This window comes from Kryptolebias marmoratus, linkage group LG1, assembly GCF_001649575.2.
Source record: "Kryptolebias marmoratus isolate JLee-2015 linkage group LG1, ASM164957v2, whole genome shotgun sequence".
NCBI classification, from domain to species: Eukaryota; Metazoa; Chordata; class Actinopteri; order Cyprinodontiformes; family Rivulidae; genus Kryptolebias; species Kryptolebias marmoratus.
The window spans coordinates 7,443,888-7,468,834 of NC_051430.1; the positions used below are offsets into that span (position 1 = coordinate 7,443,888).

The 24,947-nt window shown below is 39.6% G+C and overlaps 1 protein-coding gene across 5 annotated transcripts in view; it reads left to right on the plus strand.

The window, feature by feature from the left end:
• Nucleotides 1-24,947, plus strand: part of LOC108235002 (citron Rho-interacting kinase) — a 66,648-nt gene that overhangs the window by 19,506 nt on the left and 22,195 nt on the right. For 4 of the 5 annotated variants that reach the window (XM_017414695.3, XM_017414694.3, XM_017414696.3 and 1 more), the window contains exons 5-16: nt 3,185-3,355; nt 3,553-3,606; nt 3,740-3,793; nt 4,916-5,056; nt 6,422-6,547; nt 8,601-8,696; nt 8,923-9,039; nt 9,243-9,352; nt 10,021-10,195; nt 10,878-11,075; nt 11,164-11,217; nt 21,575-21,772. In XM_017414695.3, coding sequence (XP_017270184.1) covers nt 3,185-3,355; nt 3,553-3,606; nt 3,740-3,793; nt 4,916-5,056; nt 6,422-6,547; nt 8,601-8,696; nt 8,923-9,039; nt 9,243-9,352; nt 10,021-10,195; nt 10,878-11,075; nt 11,164-11,217; nt 21,575-21,772 — 1,494 coding nt within the window. Of the gene's footprint in view, nt 1-3,184; nt 3,356-3,552; nt 3,607-3,739; nt 3,794-4,915; nt 5,091-6,421; nt 6,548-8,600; nt 8,697-8,922; nt 9,040-9,242; nt 9,353-10,020; nt 10,196-10,877; nt 11,076-11,163; nt 11,218-21,574; nt 21,773-24,947 lie in introns of those variants that run through there. The other variant, XM_017414697.2, reaches the window with a different exon arrangement.

A 24,947-nucleotide genomic window follows, 5' to 3' on the forward strand; every position in this document is an offset into this window, starting at 1 on the left:
TGGATCTGTAAGCAAACAAAGAGACATTATAACCACTTCCTTGTTGCCGTGTGGATCAAGACCTGTACCCGAGACTCACCTAGCTCTCCTTCTCTTGCAGACCACTCCGGACACCGCCCACTGTATATAGTCTCACCCTGTAAATAAATCCACTTACCTTTACTTCCGTCTCCGTGTTTGGTCTTGGTTTCGCTTTTCTGGACAGTACCTCCCGAGTTATGACAGTCATGTTACTGACCTGTGATGTGGACATAGGAGCACCAATTATAAACTGACCAAAACTGTTGTTAAATCTTATCTGTCATTTTACAAAAATGTGACAGATTTCATAAAGCTGGATCATTTGAGGTTTTTTTTTTTTTTTGTCATTTGTTTTTATTTGTAATGTTTTTTTTTTATTATCTTGAAGTAGTTAGCTTTCTAATAACAGAAAGTTGTTGATGAATCTTTGTTTATTTCTAAGTAAAAATTAAAACAAACTAAAATATTTTTAGAAGTTACTAAAAGTCACTTCTGTAATGTTCTGAACAACGATATTTGACAGGTTAAAACAGCACAAAGTTGAGGGAAACAGTTAAAGGCCAAAAAAAACTATTTGTTTATAACGACTGTGTATCCTAAATGCCAGCACTTATCTTGGCTGCAGACCCTCCCTGGTCTTTTTCCAGGAACTCAGTGCTGGTTGTGTCATATTCAGTAATTTGTACACACGCAGGTGTGGACCTTTACATCGGATCCTCTCTCAGGCTTTCATAGTACAAGCGCAAGGAGATGAAAATATTTGCTTGAAAAATGATCCGAAAAACCTCCACGGGGAGAATCAAATCTAGTGTCCTCACACAGCTGTCCAGTAAGTGAACTTTGTGGAGCACGATTAAAACACTGCGTCTTCACATTTCTGATGATTGTTTGCTGCTCGTGCGTTTTCTTTGCTTCTGCGCTCCCTTTGGAGCCTCTCTGCAGGGTGTGCACAGCAGCTAAATCCAGCATTTCATCTTGAAAAGCATCTGTCTCCCACGCTCAGTCATATGACTGCAGTGTTTATCATTTCTATGCAGAAGTCATGCTCTGTTGCATCAACAAAGAACAGAGATTAAAGGTGGATTCATTTACAGAAATAATTTTTAAAAACCTGCGCTGGAGAAAAGGTTAGAAGCTGTGTCAATTTATCGAGCCATAATGAAATGTATGCATTATATGTCTATGGATTTCTGCACTTCTGGATAATCAAAAAAAATAATCAAGTTTAAAGATGGGTTTATGAGGCAAAATGTGTGCTGCGGTTCAGCTATGGTGACTGCTGTTAGTTTCAGGGTCATCTAATTTTTCTGTTGAGTTAAAATAGATAAAAACAATAGCTAAACATCTGAAATCCACTGCATGGCTTCTTACTGTTTCTTGTTGTTGTGATTTAAATGTTAGGGATAAGGGAGGAAGAACTACAAACATCCTCTCAATCTCTTGGTACTAAGTTTGCTTTATGAACTGCTCACTTTGCACCAGACCAGATTCTCGGCAGCTTTTTTCCTCACAGTGAAACATTGGAATAATACTTTAGCAAAACTTGTTGGCTTAGCTGTTGCTTATTTATGAAAAACTTGAGGCAAGGACGAGAGGTTGTTGGCTGGTTCTATGAAATTAAAAATTAAAAAAAAGGGACAGAACACCCAAGTCCTTAAAGGGATAGTTTGGTCATTTTGAGCTGTCAAACAGCTATTAATAGTTACTATCTTATCAGCTGTGACAGCAGTCACAGAGTCATTAAGAAAGAGGGAGAAGTCCTACAAAAGTCAGGCTAATGGGCAGCCAGACTTGGGACTCTTTTATAAAGGCAACTAAAACAGCTCATGCTCAGAAATGCCCTACTGGTGTGAAAGAACGCTATGAGCATAATTGAAACATCTACATTTTTGCATGACACTGTTTTAGTTTATCTTTGTTTTCTCTATCGAACACCGTCCGTGTCACTACATGAATGTCTTGGTGCTAAGGCAGCCTGATGTCTCAGAGTGTCTCATTTAGTGACATAAAAAAGACAAAGTGTCTCTGCCTCCTTTGGTTGTTCAAAACTTAGGCCATTAAATCCTGTTTATGTTTAGCTTCAACTTTTGTGTTCCCAAACTTTCAGTCAGTGGTCTCATCGGTCCAAACACACCTACTTTCCCATCGTAACACAGATGTTATTTGTTGGGGAAATATCAACAAACTGAACAAACTGTCTTGTGCAAAAATGTTATTGTTTAATATTTTTCTAATATGGTGCTCTTTCGAATCAGTATGACATTTTTGAGCAAGAATTATTTATTTGCCTAAAAAAACTCCATAAACAGGGTCCAGTCTGGCTAGCCATTAGCCTGACTGATGCCATGGTTGATGGAGCCTATAAGGTACTAACTATTTGACAGAACATCACTACAAAATGGTCAAATTATCCCTTTGGCATCAAATGTTAGCTGAGTTGTCTTTAATTCCCATTTTCTAAAAAAATATATTTCTCAACTGGTTTGACAGATCAGAGGGGAAAGCAACAGGCCCTCAATAATAATTGCTCTTTACACTCATGCCAAAAAGTTGGGAAAAATCATCTAAAATATAAATTAAAACTGAATGTCATGGAATTAGTCTTTCAGAAGTAGAAGTTAACTTTAATGTAAAATAAGATCTATTATGCTCTGAGTAATTAATGTTTAACAGATACATATGTGTATCATATGTGTATATCCAACTGTTTTCTTTGTTACAGATCATTTAGAAGCTTCTAATTTGAACCTTTTCTTTAGGTTCAAGTCAATGTAAGACATGTAAGAACTGCTAAGACAGCTTTTCCAAAGTTTACTGCTAAAGCTAAACTGTAATGTGAAGTTTTTTGGATAAAATGCTCATAATTTTCAATTTGGATTCAGTCTGCACAGCACCACATAGAGTCATCTTAGGACACTTTACAGAGAAAGGAAACAAGTTCACTTCAATTTCTGTTAAAAGCTGTCCAGTTTAATCAATACATTTAACCCACTTTCTTCAGATTGAAGTCCAGTTCATGCTAAATATGTTAGTACTTTACTAAGTGGAACATGCTATACTTATTGTCATTTTGTAAAACAAAAAAGTTTTTCCATTAGTACTCAGGACTGCTGGTCTTCTGTTCTCCCTTAGCACGACTGATTGGAGGTTTGTGTTTTCTCAGGAGTATCACGCTCAGTTAGAGGAGATGCGAGTTTCCATCAGGCAGCTGGAGGAGGACCTGTCCGCTGCCCGTCGCCGTAGCGACCTGTATGAGGCAGAGCTGAAGGAGTCCCGACAAGCCAACGAGGAACTGAAGAGGAAAGCTGCAGACTACCAGCACAGAATCCAGAAGGTCGTCACTGTCGCTCAAACAATGAGTTGTGGAGTTTTTACACAACATGCTCTGAGTAGTGCTCACAGTAAAAATAATAAAGTAAAAAAAATGGATGTAACTTATCATAATTAGAAACACAGAGTTTTGGAGCCTAAGTTAGCTGAAGTCAGGGTGACGTCTGACGGGACCTTCATAAGCTTCTCATGTCTCCACAGGCTAAAGAACAAGGCAAGGCAGAGGTAGAAGAGATGGTGACCAAGTTAGAGAAGGTAAGCTATGAAGTTTGTGTGGCTGCAGTATTTTAGGAGAGCGTAAACCTTTTCCATTTGGATGACAGTGACTTTAATACAGAATAAGAAGGGATTTTTTTTCAGAACAGGACGTCTCTGTTTTTCTTCTTAGGTCAGCACCGAGCAGCAGACGAGGATCCAGGACCTACAAGAGAAGCTTGCCAAGGTAGAATATTTTTGCTGTGAAGATTAATGAATAATTTATTGGAGCTTGTGCTCAAATGCAAGACACAGACATTTCAGATGCATAAAATAAAATCCCTCTTTACCTTCCCTGACCTCCTTCTTTCTCTTTCTGTCTCTTCTGAAATCTGTTCTTGATAAAGTGAGTGATCAGAGAACAACTGAGTTGTCTTGTAGAAATGATTGAATAACACTAGCTGTTAATGTCCAGTTGTTAACAATCACTTTGTCACTATTGACTCTTTTATCACAGCTTTCTTTTCTTAGCAATGAATATTTAAAAGTGCAAATCATTGTGCTGAGAATAAATGTGCTGACAGTCAATGCTGACTGAGCCTAAACTGGATAATAAATGTGGGTTTACATCTGGCTCAGCAAGTCAAGTTTGTGAAATAATTATCTCAGTGCACATGACTTGTTTCTTTTTTTTCAGCAGTGTGCAATGGTGTGCTTCCTTGTTTAAAAAAAGAAAACTAGTAGATGATTATTTTCTCTACAGATGAATGTCTCATTTGTGAAACTCCAAGATTTGAGTCAAAATCAAAAGCTTTAAATGATCCTAAATACTTAAAATTATTTACTGCTCTTTGCCTAAAACTTTAGCATTAATTTATGGTGACAACACTGATTGTCTGTTAGCAAAATATCTCGTGAAACACTGGATGGATTTTATTGAGACTCTCAAAAAGTAATCATTGGATGTACATCCGCAGCTGATTAACCTTTGGAGTCAGCCCACTTCAAGATGGTCACCACAGCTAATCAACTTAGCAAACACACATATGGCTTTAACTCAGTCTATTTTACAGATATTAGGCTAAAATGTGAGGTGGTAGTAGCTGAGAGTCATTTGGTTAAAGATGAAAAAGTGCGTACAATTTTATGACAGTTGAATTTTATGAACTATATTTTACCACAGCTATAAAAATCTCACAAAGAAAGAACTAAAATACACATTCTCTATGTGTGTAAACAGTTTCTTTTTTTCTTTTTTTTCTTGAACGTGAAGTAAAACTGACCTTCATCTATTTGGCCCAAGATTCTGTAAATTCCAAAAAAGGTTCAGTTAGACTTGACTGACAACTTGTCTTTTCTTTATCTGAAGGCATCAAAGGGCAGTGCTGAGGCCACAGACCACCTTCAGAGCATGAAAATGGCCAAAGAGCGTCTGGAGCGTGATCTAGAGAGGCTACAGAATAAAGAAGACTCCAGTGACAGCCTGCGCAGACGTCTCCGAGAGACCGAGGTGCATGCACATCTCTGCTGCACACATCCGCACAGTTATGCATTTATCTTTTCTCATCTGTCTCCATCTCCTCTCTTTATTCTGTGTATAGTGTCATTTGTTGCCTTGCAACATTATACAACTCTTTCTTGAAAGTGTTGCATAAATAAATCTGCTGTGGGCTTCTGCAAAGCACAAAGAGCCCATATGCTCCTTTGAAGACATGTTTTTGCACCCCCCTGAGGACCACTTGTGCTGTGATTGCATGATAGCATGTCAGATAGCCTTTGTGTTCAGCTGATTTTTGCATTCTCTGGCCAGTGGATTGTTCTCACTGTCTCATTTTTTGAAGTCAAACAGTAAAATCAAAGAATAAAGACCTAGCATTCAATGAAGGAATGGATATCCCCTGCCGCTTTTCATGCCAACATTTTAAACTAAGACCCTCTTATGTTGAGAAATGACAGTAGCCATTTGTAGCCATTTTTGTCAAACCTTGTAAATGTTGTTATGCACGATCTCATGTGATATTTCTCCAGATGTGTTAGCTCTCTGTGTATGTGTTGAGACAGACTGTCAACAACTACTGCATCAAATTTTAGCTCAGTATATCTGACTACGTTCTAGTCATTGTTTTTGTGATCAGTCAGCTGTGGTGGCCATCTTGAATTCAGTTAACTCCAAATGGTAATGAGTTGTAGATGTACATCCAATGACTACTTTCTGAGAGTTTCATTTCACACAACAATCCAACATCACATTATCCTTTCACCAGGTGCAACAGGTGCTAAAAACTTCTCTATGAACTAATCATAAAATATACCTTGTTTAATTTAGGACTTTAAGAAAAAAAGGGCACTTTCATACAAATATTACAAAAACACCTGTTAGTATTTGCAGTGAGTGTGCTTAAACTACTCCAATACTCCCAGTTGCTGGATTCTTTAGGCTTGGTGCTTGTTAGTCTGCTACATACCTGTTTATGCACCACTCCAAATCAAGAACCAGGCATTTAAATTTGGTAAATAGTTAGATTGTTCTTAATCAGAGAAATAAAGAAAAACAATTGTGGACAAGAGCAACTTTGTAGAATTTCAAAGTCACATGTTACCATGCTAAGTCATTTTGAACATTTTGAGACCATCATGAGTAGCTTTTAATAAAAACATTGCTTATATGAATCACTAACAAGGCAAGTGGATACCACCACTTTCATAATTTCTTCCTTGATGTGGAAATCCTGAAGCTAATTGTCATTCTTGCAGTTTCAAAAGAGTAAAAATCCCTGTTTTTCACAGTTATTCAGGCTGACCTGAGGTTGTGTCTTCACAGCTATAAGAAGTATTTGCTAAGTGAAGGTTTGTGCATTTCTTCTCTTTTATGCAGGATGGAAGGAAAACGCTGGAGAACCAGGTGAAGCGTCTGGAGATCGTTGAGCGCCGGGAGACTAAACTAAAAGATGAACTCCAGAGCAAGGCCCAGCAGATTCAGCAGATGGCAGATAAGATTCTGGTAAGCCACCTTTCATCTAATATGCAGAGCTAAAATATTCAGAAAAGGTGTGAGATAAACACAGCTCATTGTCATCATTGCAGAGGCAGTGCAAAAAAATAAAGAATAAAATAAAATCAATTCAGGTTTGCCATTTACCTCCTTCACACATGATGTCAGATGTAAACTATTTTATATATATTTACAGGAAAACCAAACGTACAAAGTACAAGAACTCAGTTTACATGATATTGTCTTAATTTATCCCCCCACACAGCCATGATACAACTGTGGTTGTACTTCAAAATAGTTAGTGTGGGCAGAAACGAACTGCATTCGATGGACATTTTTTGTTTTCTCTCCAAAGTGTTGTATGCAACAGCCTTTATTGTTCTATCACTTTTCACAGTAGAGTTTGGTCAAATTAATGAAAATTGTGCACACCGGACTCCATCTTTAATCCTAGATGTGTCTTCACAAAAGAAAACCACTGCTACTGTTACTACTTCGATTTCTGAATGGCACAGAAACTTTAATTGCTTTGACTTTTTAACAGAACAGATTCAGTCATGTCATTATTTATTGAACAAAAATTAAGCCAAAATGGAAAAGCTGTGTGTGAAAAACTAAGTTCTCCTGGTGAAAATCAAACACATATCACAAACACCTCAAACCAACTGTCAGCACAGTGGTGGAGGTGTGATGGTTTGGGTTAAGGAGTTTAGTCAGGTTGCTGCTCTGGAGCTGACAGGTATGTGTTACCAAAATGTCAAGAGTAAAGTCATCAACAATGACCTTAAAGAAGCAACTACTGCTGCCCATCAGTCTGGGAAAGGTTACAGGTCATTTACAAACAATTTGGAGTCCATCATTCATCTGTTATAAAAGAAAGATTTTTCACAAGTGGAAAACATTTAAGACAGCTGCTAATCTTCCCAGGAGGGGCCTCTTCTATCTAAAGGCAGCACAACTTTAGTTTGCATCATTGCACCTCAGTAAACAATATAAGACATCTTGAAGACTAAGTCCTTTTGGACAGATTAGACCAAAGTAGAGATATTTGCCCATAATTCCCAGCACTTTATTTGAAGGAAACGATCAGCATATCATCACAAACACCTGATATCACCTTTCAACTATGTTGGTGGAGGTGTGATGGTTTGGGCTCCTTGCAGACATTGAGTCGACCGTGAACTCCTCTGTAGACCAAAGGACTCTGGAGTCAAATGTGAGACCATCTGTCGGACAGCCGAAGCTTGGACCAAACTGGGTCACAGCAGCTGATCTACAACAGAATGACTGAAGAAGAAAAGAATCAAGGTGCTGGAATGGTCCATTCAGAGTCCAGAACCTCAACCTGACTGAAATGCTGTGGTGGGACCTTAAGAGAGCTGAGCAGAAACAAATGTCTGCAAACTTCAATGAACTGAAGCAACAATGTAAAGAAGAGTGGGCCAAAATACCTCTACCACCATGTAAGAGACTGATAAAGTCGAACTAAATCAACTACTGAGAGTTATTGACATTAAAGGATTTTCTTTAAGCTGTTGAACCATAGGGTGAGCTTTTTCATTTTGGCTTAATTTTTGTTTCATAAATAATTGACATGATGGAATCTGTTGTGTGTTTTTGTTCTCTTGAAGTTAGATTTGAATAATTTCAGAAGCTGGTAAAGACCAGATCATTTTTTTTATTATGTCCTGACATGTAAACCCAGAACTGAAAGAAGGAAAAAGCCACAAAGAGAACAGGTGGGACTGAAGTCATTGTTATAGATGATAATGGGTTACATGAAGTCACTCACTGACTGCAAAGGCGTGCTAATTTTTCCTACGTAAATGTCATGAGTAATACAACAGCATGTCAACACTGCTTTGTAAAAAGCTTGTCCCAAAGGCATCAGAAAAAACACAGGCCTTTTTGATTCTGAAGTGATCTCCTACTTACACCCTGAATCAGAATGCTTTTATATCTCAGATACATAAATTCTCACTGTTTGCAACTAAAATCAACATAAATGAAATATACCTAAAAAGGACATGAGGAGTTACCTCATGCTTGTTCTTTTGTGCAGGAGCTGGAAGAGAATCTGCGAGAAGCCCAAGCCACAGCCCAGCGGCTCGAGACTCATCTGAAACAAAAGGAAAAGCTCTACGAGGACAAAATAAAGGTTCAGTTCGAATACACACACTCTGGACTCTTTATGGAGCCATGGAAAACATCAGCTAGATGCATTTATATAAACTTACAAGATGTTCATTGCGTAAATCTGGTGGCCAAGATTTTGCCTGGTCAGTTGTGCTTGAAGCTTGGTCATCTTCACACCATTCTCTGTCCTGTTAAGTGACATCCTGGTTGTGGTTCTGTGGGCTGGCTGGCTGGCTGGCATTGAACAGGTGCTGGAGGCGCAGATGAAGGCGGACATGGCTGATAAGGAGATGCTGGAGTCCAGTCAGAGCAAATATGAGGAGGAGGTGCGGGAGAAGTGCAGCATCATCAGTGAACAGAAGGCGGTAAGAAGTGACCAGCTTGGAAATGGCTCGGTTTCAGGCGTATTTTAAAATTATTCATCCTGACATAGATTTCACATTTGGAATATTTTTATTGTTGAGCACAAATATGAGCCTTCAGCTGATCTCATTTACATCCAGTATGTAAAAAACTGACTAAATGTCTAATTTCAGCACACTTTAATGTGTCCTCGTTTTCTGATCAGACTATTAATGCAATGGACTCAAAGATGAACAGCCTGGAGCAGAGAATCACTGAACTTTCAGAGGCCAACAAACTGGCCGCCAACAGCAGTATCTACACCCAGAAAAACATGTAAGTACCTTTCAAAAAAAAATCCTATTAACTTTAACAATGATGATGAAACGTCTCATTTAATCTTTTCAAGTCAAAGCCTTTATTGTCATTTTTCTATGGATGGCATAACACTGATGCACAGTAATTGTGTAAATGTTGACTCAGCCTGTTTTTTATTTTTCCATAGGCTTTTTGCAGTCTAACTACTTTGTGCTATTTTAGCCATTCATATACCAACATTTTCAGCTCATTCAGGAGATGGGTACTATGGCTTTTGGTTTTTGCAATGTTTATACTTTTCAAAATAATTTACTTTATTTACAAAACATTTCCCTATAGAAATACATTAAGATCTCTTCCTTTGTACTTTAGCATATTTGATCTCTTTTTGCCATTTTATGGTACTTTTACTTTTAGTTAACCTATTGATACTTTTAGCTTTCAGCTACAATTTTGTAACTTTTAGCTTTTAGGTAGCATTTTCCTTCTTTTAGCTTTTCGTTAGCATTCTGCTTTTTTAGCTTTAACAACTCAGTTTCAGCTTCTTCAGCAGTCATTCAGCAATTAGCTGTATTTTGGCAGAAAATCAATTTTCTCTAGTTCCTAAATAATACTTGGATATCTTGGGATTGCTGCATAGCTTTCTGTCAAGTTGTTTTGCTGAGGTCAGTGTGTGATCTTGTTAGGAAAGCTCAGGAGGAAATGATTTCTGAACTTCGCCAGCAGAAGTTCTACCTTGAGTCTCAAGCAGGAAAGCTGGAGGCCCAGAATGCCAAACTGGAAGAGCACCTAGAGAAAATGAGTCAACAAGAGCAAAGCCATAAGAGCCGTGTAATGGAGCTAGAAACGAGGCTCCGAGAGGTGAGTGGAGTTAAAAGATGAGATGTTAGACAGATGAGTCCTTAATAGGCTTCTTTTATTTCAGTGCTGTTAGCTATAGCTCAGCATTTTCATTTTGAATTCCAATATCCAAAGTCATTTTAAGTAAAAATGTGGAACATCTGACAGACTATGTTTGAATGTTAATAAAGTTGAGCACTTCCATCTGTGCTCATTTAGCTTCAAATAGAGGAAGCACACCTGTGTGTAGTTGTGTCCTTGAATATTTGATGAGAAAATATTTATAGCACCCCAAATAGCAGGTGGTACAATACAAGCTAAGTTTAATATGAAGAAACTAAAAAACATCAGCCGTAGAGTTCAGACTGTAAATGTAATTTATGATTTTAGGATCTAGTGTGATCTAAAGGGATCTATGAAGATAGAGGCAAGAAATCATTTGTACAGTTTCTGACTTGTCCAGTTTTGATATTGCTTTATCACCAGCATTAGGTGTCCCTGTAACTTTGCAGCACAAATCAATTAAACTTTTACTATTTTAAAAACTTGTGACAGTAAAAAGGCCTGTGTAGAAAACTTGTTTAGAGTTCGTTGTGCTGGGCTGTCAGGTCTAATGCTGTGTCACTTTAAGTCAGGTCAGCGTGCCTTGAACTGCTCCTTGGGGTCCTGATCCCAAATAACCCTCTCTGTCTGCCTGTCTTAGATCGGGCTGGAGCATGAGGAACAAAAGCTGGAGATTAAGCGTCAGGTGACGGAGCTGACCCTGTCGCTCCAAGAGCGTGAATCTCAGATTAGCAACCTGCAGGCAGCTCGCCACGCTCTGGAGAACCAGCTGCAGCAGGCCAAGACTGAGCTGGAGGAGACCACTGCAGAGGCTGAGGAGGAGATCACTGTACTTAGAGTAAGGAGGGGGGCATAAGTAAAGAAGTTCTGATATTCCATCATTTTAGCACTGACATCTGTTCCGTTTATCTTATTGTGTCTTTTAGGCACACAGAGATGAGATACAACGCAAGTATGATGCCCTGAGAGACAGCTGCGCAGTAAGCTGCTCACTCTTTTTACCCTCTTTTTTTTCTTGCGATGTCACTCTTTCCAAGACGAGACATATTTCCTGGCATTGAACATCAACTGAATCATCACACATCATCATAGCGAACTTAAAGGCCAAGTTTCTCCCCATATGTCTCTCTGACTGTTTTGCACACGACTCCAAACTATTTCAGGACAGCACCAAATCATTCAGTCTTTGCTAAAGTGAAAATTATTCTTCTTCTAACCCACAATTATTCTTCTAAAAACAGCTTTACACAATAATGAAAGATAATTTAAGGTCTTTGTTTGTACACACTCTGGACAAATTTACCAGAAAAGCTTCGACTTTTCGCATGCTTTATGCTTGTATTAGCTGAGGTATGTATTTTATCCTCCTTCCTTGAGAACTGATGTTTAAGGGATCTGAGTGCCGCCAGACTCATATACCATAAACTAATACCAACATCACTGCATCTCTTTTATCTCATTGCCCTACTTATGAGATCCTCCCACATACAAACTGTTCAGAATGCAGTCCATAGATTCAGCTGGCCAGGAATCAGGCAAACACAGCCAAGTTTAGCAACAAGAAGAGCTTTAATTTCTACTATTTTATAACCAGCAAAGATGTTGATCTAACATCTGTTTATATGGTATTTTCAACAACAACAAAACAATTCATAAAGATAAAACAATGTTATCACTGATGTTTGTTAAGGTCTCCATAAAATTATTACTTGTTTAAGGTTTTTGTTGCCAGTCAATTGTCTTCATAAAATGACCTAAACTGAAATTAAAGGAAGTACAAGACATCCATATGCCCAGACTGCCAAATGAATACGTGCTTGCAATTGTGTATGGATTTTTGTAACAACCAGAATCAATCTGTAACAATGCTGCAAACAGGAAATAAGTCCAAATCTTACAGTCTTATTGGTCAAAATCTAACTTGGGTTGAGAACTACACTTTAGGGTAGCTCAAACAAATTCACTTTACAATGTTTGACCTTCATAGTATGCTACAATAAACATAACTTAATATGCTCAAATATTTCTTGCTATTTTTACTCTTGAAGCATTTATTACTTTTACTGATCATACAGAGGAAGTTCCAAAGGCTTAGACAGGTAAACTTTTCATGTTAAAGATGGACTATTGGCTTTTGTGAAGGTCTTTCTGATCCATTCTTCTAAATTATTTTTGCCAGCACTTAACATTTTGAAGCAGATTTAATACTGTCCGTCCGTCCATCCATCCATCCATGAGACAACAAGTCTAGCAGGGAAACCAAGGCATCCCTCTCCCCTGCGACACTCTCCAGCTCCTCCTGAGGAACCCCAAGGCCTTCCTAGACCAGAGAGCATATGCATTTTCTCCAGTGAGTTCTGGATTTATCCCAGGTCTCCTACTCCAGCAGATGCTCAGAAAACCTCAGGCGGGAGAGTGGCAGTGGCTCAGGAGGTAGGGGTTTGTCCTGTAATCAGAGGGTTGCTGGTTCGAGCCCCCACTCTGCCTATCTCAGCCGTTGTGTCCTTGGGCAAGACACTTCACCTGCCTTGCCTACTGGTGGTGGTCAGAGGGCTCAGTGGTGCTGGTGTGATGGCAGCCTCACTTCTGTCAGCCTGCCCCAGGGCAGCTGTGGCTACAATGTTACCACCATCAGTACATGAATGGGTGAATGATTGTAGTGTAAAGCACTTTGGGGTCCTTGGACTAGATAAAGCGCTATAAAAGTGCAAGCCATTTACCATCTTAATCAGATGGCAAAACCACCTAAGCTGATTCCTTCCAAAGCAAAGGAGCAGCAGCTCCACTCCAAGCTCCCCTCAGATGATAGAGCTCCCTACCTTATCTCTAAGGCTGAGAACTGAGTTGTTGCTTCTTTTTTTTAAACCTTTGATGAGTAGTCATTTACAAAGTCTAGAATAGATCATCAAAGACCTTGATGAAGAAAGACCACAGGAAACAGGATACCTGGCCTGGAATAGGAAAACTGGAACACCTTCCTGGTACCAGGCCTGGTATCAAAGTGTCTGCTGGAGCACGCCAGTAAGCACCTGATGGTCGAACTTTGGTTCCTGTGGCTCAGCCGGGCCATGCCTGAAAAAGCTACAGGATGCAGCATTCACCATGCCATGGCCCACCACCTCTGGGAAGAGCAGTCAAGGTCGGGTGGGGTCCTTGGGGTGCTGATTCCTGGTGTCATGAACTGCTTTAGATTTTCTATACCTGGCAAATTGTGGTTTGGCCACGAATCATAAATAGCCATGACAGGAGGATTGAGTTTTGCATGTGTGGCTCTAAATCTGATTTATAAACACTTCTTGCTTATTTCAGTATCGACAAAAGCTTTCTGCCTTTAAAGCTTTAAAAATAAATTCATATTTTTAAATTAATAAGAGATGAAGCATAATAAAAGTATAGAAAGCCTTTAAAACTCATCAAACTAAATAATATTTGTAAAGAAAATCATTTGGAATCGTCATCCCTGCTTCTTGCTGGAGCTCCAAATACATCAGGCAACAATAAAAACTCACTGATATGATTTAAACTTGTGGACAAAATAAACATTATTTTAAGAGAATCTATTGTTTTATTACCCTATCTTTACATAGCTGACATATATCAATATAACAAATAATGCAAGAATTAAGTCATCTTTTTAGACTAAAATGGCATCAAGTGAGAACATTTTATCAGTATTTTCTTTCTTAATCAGACTTTACTTTTGCTTAAAAAAAACAGTATTAGCAGCCCATTTCTGTAAAGAAAAACCTTTAAAAATGTGTTTATGTTTGAAAATGTCAACTTTAGGTGGTTTCACACAGTTGGGGGTTTCACACCCCGCAGCTCTCGTTCTGCTCACTCACATTAAATAAAAGAGAAGACCTAGCTGCATTTTGTATCGTCTCTTCACAGTAAATGTTAATTCTAATCAAGGAAACTGTGACACCCACAGGTTCCACAAAAAGCATTGAGCAATTTGTATTCAGCTGTGTTGCGGGAGTAAATCTCAGGATGTGATTTGCTGCAGGTTTTCAAGTTGCTCAATGGATTTGATTGACAGATGAGTAAATGTAGATGCTTGGCCAATCACCACCGCATCCATTCAATCATTGATTTCCTGCCTCGCCTGAAGAATTTAGTGGAATTTGTCAGTCCCCCTGCCTCAGAGGAGCAGACTTACTGAGTCAGTGCAGAGCAGACAGCTAATTTATGTACTTAAAAGCTTTGCTTCTTTCCCCTGCCTCCGTTTTGCATGGTATACATGCTCCCATTACAGAGCTGAGAAGAAGGGGCTTTTAACAGGAAGCCTCATCAGCTTCTAACCCTCATTTCCCTACAGTGTGCCCAGTAGACACGGCTGATGAAGGAAACTGACTGATGCTAATGAAATGATTAGCCCACCTCTTGCTCTAAATACTGCCTGGGTTAAACACTTTGGCTAGTTTAGCCAAAATGATTCCTGCATTATATCACTGACCCAGATATCTGCATCATGTAATTACACAGCAGCAGAGATTAGATTGTGTGAGATGTAAGGTTGAGTTTAAGTGTGGAGGAACAACAATATGAACAATACATACATGCACAATGTCCAATACGCTTTCTTGCATGTAATTTAGAAAGTGCATGTTAATTTCTCAATGTCGCAGAGCATACTTTGAAATACAATTGTAGTTCATTTTTTTAAAGTGCAACTGGCTTGAGGCTTAGAAACTTGACTTTAAAGTGAACAAGCTCAACAAGAACACTGCTGTTTGTAACTGCGACCAGGCAGGTGGACTGTAATGACCTGTTAGATGCAAGTGTGGACCACTGCAGTTGGAAACAAAAGGGGTTAATTGGCCCAGCTCTTTCATAGACTGCTGCTGAGGCTGATTTAGACAGACTGCAGCTGTGATAATAGGATGATGTGGCTGCAGTTGTAACTGCATATATGCCTTAGTTGCTGTAGTTCCATCTGTGAAATTGGAACATAATGGATATAACTTGAACTAAATAAAGTTTTTTTGTGTGTGTCAAGTAGTCTGACAAGACAAAGTGCATCAATAACACACTGTGACTATGGTTTAACCACAACTTTCAATCTGCGTATAATGACATATATATTCTCTGTAATAGTGCTGTTACAGTGAATTGCAAAAAAATATTCACCAACTTGATAATATTTCCATTTGGTTGCCTTAAAAGCTGAAATTTAATTGAATTCTTAGTTTGATCTTAAGTAATAATCCTACAAAAAATAATTTAGCCTACTGTGACTCTTGAACCTATATCCCAGTCTCACGTCTCTGGAAGACTCCAACAAGTTTGTCTCAAGTATTGTTTATATGGTGCACCATCCATCTTTACTTCATTTTAGACTAATTTGCAGTCCCTGCTGAAAAAAAGGTCCCCACAGCATGATGCTGCCACCACCATGCATCACTGCAGGGATGGTAGTATCAACATTAATTGTTAGGTTTGAAACAGACATGGTGATATCCTTGATGCCCAAAATGTTCAATTTTAATCTCTTTCCTGCCACTCCTCCATGATGCCCAGCTCTGTGCAGCTTACAGTGGTCCTATGGACAGATCCTCCCATCTATACAGAAGAGCTGCCCAGCTCCTTCAGGGTTATCCTTTTTCCTCTTGTTTGCTACTCTCATTAATGCCTTCTTATCCAGTCCTTGAGTTTTGGTAAACCACCCTCTCTTGGCAGGTTCTCTGTGGTGACAAAATCTTTCCATAATGGTGCCCTGTGGGATGTTCAGGGTTTTGAATACACTTTTAAAACTCAACCTTGATCTGCACATCTTCACAGCTTTATTTCTGACCTGTGTGGAGATTTCCTTGGTGTTCATGATATGTCTTGCCCACTGGTAGAGTGGCTGTGGGTCAGTGGTAGAGCACTCGTCGTCCAACAAGAGAGTTAAAGGTTCAAATATGGCAGTATGCAGTCAAATGTTGAAGTATTCCTGGGCAAGACACCTCATTGCCACAGTTGTGTGCCCCATTGGTGTATGAATGTGATTCAAAGCACTGATCAGACTCTACAGTATAGAAGGATTAGGAAGCACAAGCCAGTGTATCTTTTGTGCCGGTCCGAAGCCCAGGTAAATGGTGAGTGTTGTGTCAGGAGGGGCATCCAAGACACTTTTGCCAAAACAAGTTCATCCAAGAGACACCATACTGGATCAGTCAACAACGACTGCCACCGGTTATGTTGACAAACAGGGTGCCAGGGGAAATTGTGCTACTGTTAGTTGAAGACCAAGAGGAGGGAAACGTGCCAGGAGACAGATGGAGAAAAAGAAAGTCAAGAGTGTAGGACTGAGGGTACCAACTCTAAATGTAGGAACAATGACAGGCAAAGGTAGAGAGCTGGCTGACATATTCCAGAGGAGGAAGGTAGATGTATTTTATGTGTGCATGAGACCAAGTGGAAAGGCAGCAAGGCTCGCAGCATTGGAGCAATGTTTAAGCTGTTTTACCATAGTGTGTATAGGAAGAGAAATGGAATGGGGCTGGTCCTGAAGGAGAAGTTAACAAGGAATTTAGTCGAGGTGAAAAGATTGTCAGATAGGGTGATGTGCTTGAAGATAGAAGTAGAAGGTCTGATGCTGAATGTTGTCAGTGGTTATGCTCCACAAGTTGGATGTGACGTAGAAGAGACAGAGACATTTTGGAAGGATTTGGATGAAGTGTTAGATCGTATTCCCAGTTAGGAGAAAGTGGTGATCGGAGCAGATCTGAATGGACATGTTGGTGAAGGAAACAGAGGAGATGAGGAGAAGGAGAAGGACAGATAGTGGTAGATTTTGCCAAGAGGATGAAAATGGCTGTAGTCAACACCTATTTCCAAAAAGGAAGGAACACAGCGTGACCTATAAGAGTGGAGGCAGGAGTACACAAGTAGACAAAACTGTAGAAGAGGTAACCTGAGGAAGATTGTGGACTGTAAAGAGAGTAAAGGCAGAGAAGAGGACCTAATGGTGGAAACTGAGGAAGAATGAATGTTGTGAGGAGTTCAGAGAGGAGGTGTTAAAACCCCTGGGTGGTAAGAAAGACCTTGCAGATGACTGGGCTACTACAGCCACAGGTAGGAAGGTACTTGGTGTGTCATCAAGACAGAGAAAAGATGATAAGGAGACCTGTGAGAGGATAGATAGGATTAGGAATGAGGTCATCAGAGGTAAGGCACAGATTGAAGGACTGTTAGAGAGGCCAGACTGAGATGGTTTGGACCTGTGCAGAGGAGGGACAGTGGTATATTGGTAGAAGGATGTTGGAGATGCAGCTGTCTTAGGAAAATGTCAAAGAGGAGACATATGGATGCAGTTGGAGAGGACATGGAGGTAGTTTGAGTGAGGACAGGGGATGCAGAAGACAGAGTTAGATGGAAGAGGATGACTCGCTGTGGCAACCCCTGAAAAGGGAACAGCTGGAAGAAAAATAAGGATTTATTCACATTTAGCTTTGTAGAGTTGTGGTAGAGTGTTGTGTGCGGATGGGTAAATGACAAACACAAACTGTGTTGTGAAGAGCTTTGAGGAACCTAGTTGGCTTGAAAGGTGGTACATAAGTACAGTTCAATTACTTTTTAGAGGTGTTGCACTGGTGTTGGTTCAGGAAGCTGTCAGAACAGGTGTGTACATTTGCCCCTTAGACCACTTACAGGTGGATTTTGTTTAACTTGTTATGTTAGTTCTGAAGGTAATGGATGGAGTTTCAAATGAAAGGGCCTGAATAGTTCACCACTTCTTAATTTTATATTTTTTCTAATATAAAACGGGCGTATAATTTTGCAACCCACTGTAATTTCCAGTTCAACCTCTTGCTTAGTGTTTATAGCATCAAATGTAGAGCAAATAAACAACTCTCCCAAATAAAAAAAATATATAACTTTCGGTCTGTTTTCACTTTTGATGAGTAGTGGTTTACATATTTCAGATCATTCTGAGCAACAAAAAATTAGAACTGCAGCTCTTAAGTCAACATCAGCGTTGAGAAAACTGCATGGCCAAAAGTACCTTGACTGCAACTTGTAAAGTCAGTTTTTGTAGCACATTTCAAAACACTGGAGATGTGTGTAAAATTCAGTTTGAATGGGCATGTACTCCTGTAAAAAGTGGAAAGCCTGTTTTGTGTAGGCTTGTGAAATGTCATACACTTGACAAATGCTTAGAGTTCAGTTTGGCTTTTTTATGGTAGACAAGCTAAGAGGGAGACTTGGTACTCCCTGAGCATAACAGCACCACAAAAAAAGCTGTTAGACAAAGGTTTTCAGTCTATATGTCTTAATTGCATACTTGCAATTAGCAAATTGAAAACACAACAGGCACCATTCAGAAACTAGCTCACCAAATAATGACTCAACAGAAGGTACTCAGGGTAAGTGAAAGTTGAAATAGTTGGGACATCAGCCCTAATTCAACTGTCTGTTTTGTTTTCATCTGCTGGAAATTACAGGAAGGGTGGTGATTGCACAACACTTGACAATGGATGAATATTCTCGTTCATTTATCACTCTGAGAAACTTCTCCATCTCAGGGAGTGATTAGCTCTTGTACTTGGAGCTTTTGCGTGGTCTAATGTTTCACATAAACACTTGTCTTATTGCTTAGAGAACTGTAGAAAGATGAAGTGTGCAGAGGAAAGACCCACAGGTAAAGGTTGATGGGATTTAGGTGCCAAAACTGGAATCACACAGTACCAAATGAAATAGGGTTTGAAATCCAGCAGAACATAGTAACAGAATCATATGTTAGTCTATAAAACGCTTAAGTAAACTGAGGTGGATAAAAAAAAAAACATTTCAGCAGCCTTCCTAACATAACATTATGTCCTACTCAAACATTTTAAACTACTACTGAAGTAAATTCAATTTATTTAGGCATGCTGTAATCCATTTCTTAATTTCTTCAGATGATCTGTAGTTCGGTCATGAAGGACAGGAGAACTGAAACCCAAACATCCCTCTCCTCAGCAACACTCTCCAGCTCCTCCTGGCAGATCCTAAAGCATTTCCAGTGAGGATATATAATCCTTTCAGCAAGTTCTGGGTCTTCTTCAGGATTTCTACACAGTTGGGCATGCTAATCAGATTCCTGAACCACCTCAGCCAACTGACTCCTTTTAATGAGGAGGAGCAGCAGTTTTGCTTCACGCTCCCGCTGATGATACAGCTTCTCACTTTTTCTCTAAAGCTGAGCCTGGCCATTAATTTCAGCTGCTTGTATCTGGGCTCTCATTCCTTCAGTTATGAATCCATATCTCGTGACCATAGGTGAGACATGGAAAGTAGCCAGATCTGTAAATAGAGAGATTAGCTTTTTGGCTCAGCTCTGTATTCACCATGACAGACTGGAGGAACACCCTCATTACTGTTGATAAGCCCCCAATCTGTTTATCCATCTCCTGCTCCATCTTACCATCACTTAGGAACAAGACTAGCAGATATGTGAACTCCTTGGCTTGAGGCAAAGACTGGCCCCAAACCTAGAATGAGCATTGTACTTTATTTCTGGTCAAGAACCATGGCCTGACATGGAGCTGACTCTCATCGTAGCTTCAAACCAGCCCAGTCCACTCTGAAGGTCATGGCTTGAAGGTGCCAACAAATAAGTTGTCCCATTAAAATATCTGAGAGGATAAGGGTGTGGAGTCCTCATTTTAAGTGTAACCAAACGTGCAAAGAACACCTGCAAAGTCATGAAGAGTAGTCTGTGTTTGAGGTCTGATAGCTAGTTGGACGCTAGCAGAGCTGCCACTGACAGACCAGTGGAGAGATCTGCTTTAGAGCCATGCGGTGTGGGGTTTATTGCTTAAGAGTCCCACTGTGGCTCATAGATTTTCCTGACTCTAGACCCCAGCCATAAACCTTGTCCTGCATTTTTCTGCTCTACCATCCTTTGCCCCAGTCAGTGAGACCTGAGTAGCTATGCCAGAATCTTCCAAAAACTAAAAAGATGTGAGTGCTCGCAGATGTTGCCTGTCTTGCTCTCAGTGATTGTTGCTTGGTCTTTTACAGCACAGCAGAGTAAATGTATCAAACATCTCAATACACTGACTAAGGAAGCAGCTGCAGAATGACCCCAAATTATGGTAATGAGAGTTTTTGTGGCAATTCAATATATAGTTTTTCTGAACGTAGACAAGTTTTTAGGAAATCAGTAATTGCTGGAGTGGGACTTTACATCCATGTTTTAACTCATTCTGCAACCACAAAGTGCACAATGACACTGTCTATAACATAGGGGCTTTTAATTTGTCAGAAATGTGCCCTTAAAGACACCTCCCAGAGAGCAGAGAGAGACAGGATCAGACTGTGTGGTCCCACAGTTGTTTGCTCACTAAACACTAACAAGCAACAATCACGTTGCAGACAGCTTTCTCATCATTGTTCATTCTTTCTCCACCTGAGCAGAATGTAAAAGGGAGCTCTTTAAATGATTTCTCCCCTTTAACTGATGCACACAAACAAAGCAAGAAGTGATGACACACAATTTCTTGTGGAATTCTCTCCAGCATAACACCTAGGCACAAATAAAGGAAAGCATTGTTTTTGTGCCGGAGGGTAGCGATAATGAGAAGAAGGAACAAGTAGCCTTGACTTTGTCCATCCTAAACATCCAAGAGTAGTCAAAAGTATAACTGTTTTGTTTGAGTTGCCAGCCTTGATAAGTGGAAATTAAGTTTATTTATTTATTATTTATTTATTGTTTGGTAATTTGAAAGACAGTTTAAGTAATTAGACAACTGGCTTCTGGTTAATGAAAAGCATACAGCCTAATGGCCAACTGAATACTGCTCTCCTTTCTCTAACTTCATGCTTGTGAAAAACATAAGTCTTGTTATAGACACATTTTTTCAGTACATAACCCTAAATGTTTCACTTCATTTTTAAACGCTGTTAGCAATGTAATGCAAAATGTAATAGGACATCTTCACTATATTTGGATGCAAAGTACATGCACTTGAATAGTGATCAAATGAACTGAAATTAATGGTGGATAAATAAGATTTCCTACCTGGTGTCTGAGGTAGAAAAAGTCACAATAATGAGCTGAAACTCAGCATACGTTTTGTGCTGGAGAGGTTCTGCCTCCTCAGGTCATTGGCATAATACTGATTAAGTAAGAGCTTTGAGTGTAAACAGCTTATTACTGTGTTTAAATTGTAGTGGTGGTCAGTAACGTCAAAACAGATCAACACATTCTTACATTATCCACTTACATCATCTACATCGAGCATCCTCTGTGACTTTTTATGAAATCTGTTATTTAGAGACAGCAAGTCAGGCAATGGTCTTAAACTGTGTAAAACTATATTTCTTCAAAAATCTGCTTTTTATGTTTGAGTTTTGATTTGTCTGCAGGTGATCACAGACCTGGAGGAGCAGCTGACCTCACTCACTCAGGAAAATGCTGAGCTGAACCGTCAGAACTTCTACTTGTCCAAGCAGCTGGATGAGGCCTCCGATGAGAGGGAGGATCGGCTGCAGCTCAGTCAGGATGTGGACCGGTTGAGGCGGGAGGTGGCTGACCGGGAAATGCACCTGAACAACCAGAAACAGGTATGTGTCTGCTGGTGCCAGACTCTGCTTGGGCTGTACACCGTATATACAGTACAGCTGCAGTCAGAAGGTTACATCCACTCATCATGTGCATGAACGTTATATTAATTTTGAGCTTTTAAATATTTATTTGAACTGTTCTTTTTTAGGGTAGAATGATTATACGATGTACAATTTCAAAGATTTTTAAAAACAAGAATTGGGTGCACAAGTTTAAATTTAATGTGAATTTTGTCTAAATAGCACAGGGTTAAAAACGTACATACATTGATTTCAAACAGGTGTAGGTACATACAAGTTTTTCAAATGCTTCACCACTTTGCCAACACCTTGAAGAAGATACAAACTGTCACCCTCAGATGAAAAGAAATTTGTTCAGGCAGAACCCAGGATGCACCAAGGCTCAAACCTGCCATGAACTGGAAACTGCTGTCCACATACAGGAGAGTTTTACATCACCATGGACTGAGAGAGTGCTGACCAAGAAAGAGGTCCTTGATCCAAAAGTGATATCCAAATGCCTTCTGGAGAAAGGTTTTATGGTCAGCAAGCCAAAGAATGGTCTATTTGGTCACAATGACAAGTCTGAATCAAGGTGAAACCTTCAAGCCTAACAACACTGTACCAACAATCAAGCATTGAGGTGGTAGCATCATGCAGTGGTACTGATGACTGGAATAATGAAGAAGGGGAACTTCCGCTCAAATCAACAGCTAAACAATTGAAACTTGGAGACATTTGGGTGTTCCAACAAGACAACTATCCCAAACAACCTCATAAAGTAGCAACTGGCCATTTAAATCAGAACAAGAAGGCATTTGACTAAATTTCTAAGCTTGACAACTTTGTGTATTATTAACTTTTTATGAATTTATTGTTCTACTTTCTGCTTTATTTTGTTAAGCACCCATAGATATTCTGAGAGGCTAAATAAAATGTATTGTTGTTGTTATTATTATTATTATAATGAATAAAGTTAATTTATATTTTTAAGCTGTATCAGTTGCTAAAAAGAATCATAACAGAAAAACATGAGCAGACAGCAGGCAGACAGCTGGCTTTCACATCAGATGAGGAGCAAGCAGGAAAAAAAACACATGCAGGCGAAGGTCAGATGGGCACAAATAAAGTGATTGATACAGTATGGCTCTACAAGCGCAAAGAGGAAGAAAAACAAAACCATGTGAACCCTGACATGAGAGCTAAAAAAGGAAGCGAGGCAGTTCTTGATTATCTGTATTCTCTGTAACACCTTTAAAGTGTGAATCTATTAACATGTAAACACACAAACAAGTGATAGTTGAGCCCAGTCTTTAGTCAGTCACAGAGTTTATTATTCAGCCAGTGTTGTTGCCATTATTCTGCAGTGAAGTGCCACAGAAATATTATTCGCTTTAAAACAGGATTCTTTTCTCTGCGGTGGTTCTCTCACTAGTTCAGGTTTCCTACCAACTTCTCTCTCACAGCCAGGTGCTGCACTTTTCATTTCATGAGATAAAGCCACAAAAACCTGTGACAGATGACCTCAGCATCTCACAGCTCTGGCAATGTTAAGTGTAAATCAAACAGCAGAAACTAACAATAATTTAGTATTGTTATTTGTTTTATTCTGGTTGTTGTGAGAGAAAGAAGAGAGGCAGTGAGATATGCTCGCTGCCCCAGTGGGAGGATATGTGTGTGGGTGTCCAGTAGCGCTCTCAGTCCCGCTGGTTGTGTAACCAGCGATGGAAGTCATAGACGAGGGATGGGGCGGCGTGTGGGAGGGATGTGTCATCCCCATCATTCCCAGGTCGTGTCAGCTGTAGAAGCGTTGGACTTTAGAAGGCTGTGGTGTTACTGCAGCATCGACGGGGGCTATATTTGTCTTCAAGAGTTTTGTCTGAAGAGCTGCGCCGTAAGACGTGAAACACCAGGCTGCGTGTAGAGCTGCTGAACACCATCCATAACAAAACTACTGTTTTGGGGTTATTATTTACAGAGAGGGCAGGCTTAGTTATTTTACAAGGTAACTCTCACACATCGGTTTTGAACTGTGTAAAATATTATAAAGCCTTGAATCAAAGAGATGGAATGAAAGAAGAATTGAATGCACAAGTTTAAATTTATAGTGGATTTTCTCTGATTAATTTAGGGTCAGATTTTTGCAAATTGGCCCAAATATATGCATACATCTCTACTAATATCTGGTTATAAGTTCCTTCAATTTGAGGTAAAAATTACACCTCAACTATTCACTTTTTGTATCCATCAACAAGCTTCTGGTATAATTCTGGCTGATATTTAACTACTCTTCTTGGCAGAATTGGTTAAGTCAATTTAAATTGGTTTTCTGGCATGGACCCAACTTTTAAACTTAGTCCACAATTTTTCAACAGGGTTCAGGTTGGGACTTTGGGAAGGCCATTTTTGAAGCTTAGTGTTAACCAGGTTTATCCAATCAAAACCCAATTTGGATGTGTTTGGGATCATTGTCCTGTTTGAACACCCAGATATGTCCAAGTTTACCGTCTACCTGTTTATTTGAGCTGAAGTAAAAGGCATTTGGCTTGTCCGTTGATCTTAAAGGTGCCATTTTTGGAGCAAGGGCTTGGTCAGCTTCCTCTCAGTTCATGACAATGAAAAACTAGCTCACCTGTTGACGGAGACACTAGTGTTCCAGCAGTTTCCAGCTCATGTTAGTGACAGATGTGAGTGGAGTTAAAACGAGCAGACAATGACAAAGTTTTAACCTTTTATTAGAAAACACCAGACTAATCGGAACACTAGTTCCAGGAGCAGCACTCACAGCCTGGACTTGGCCTGGACCAGGTAAGACAGCCGGGGGCTGCGAGGTGGGAGCAGCAGAGGTCTTCAGAGAGGGGCTTAGGCGATTGGGAAAGTACAGGGTAGGTAGGTACATTTATTTATATAGCATTTTTCAGCACGAGGCAACTCAAAGTGCTTTACAACACAAGAACAAAATTACAGACAGAGTTACAGAACATTATAATGAAACAAAATTACAGACAGGTACAAGATACAATGATAACTAATTGTCTAAATAAGCTAAGCTAAACTAAAACTAACAGTACCGAACTATCTAAAAGTACCCCAGGCCTGCTATACAGCCGAAGTAAAACCAGACATATCTAAGCATGAGCTAAGACAGTCAAAAATAGTAGCTAAACTAAACAGA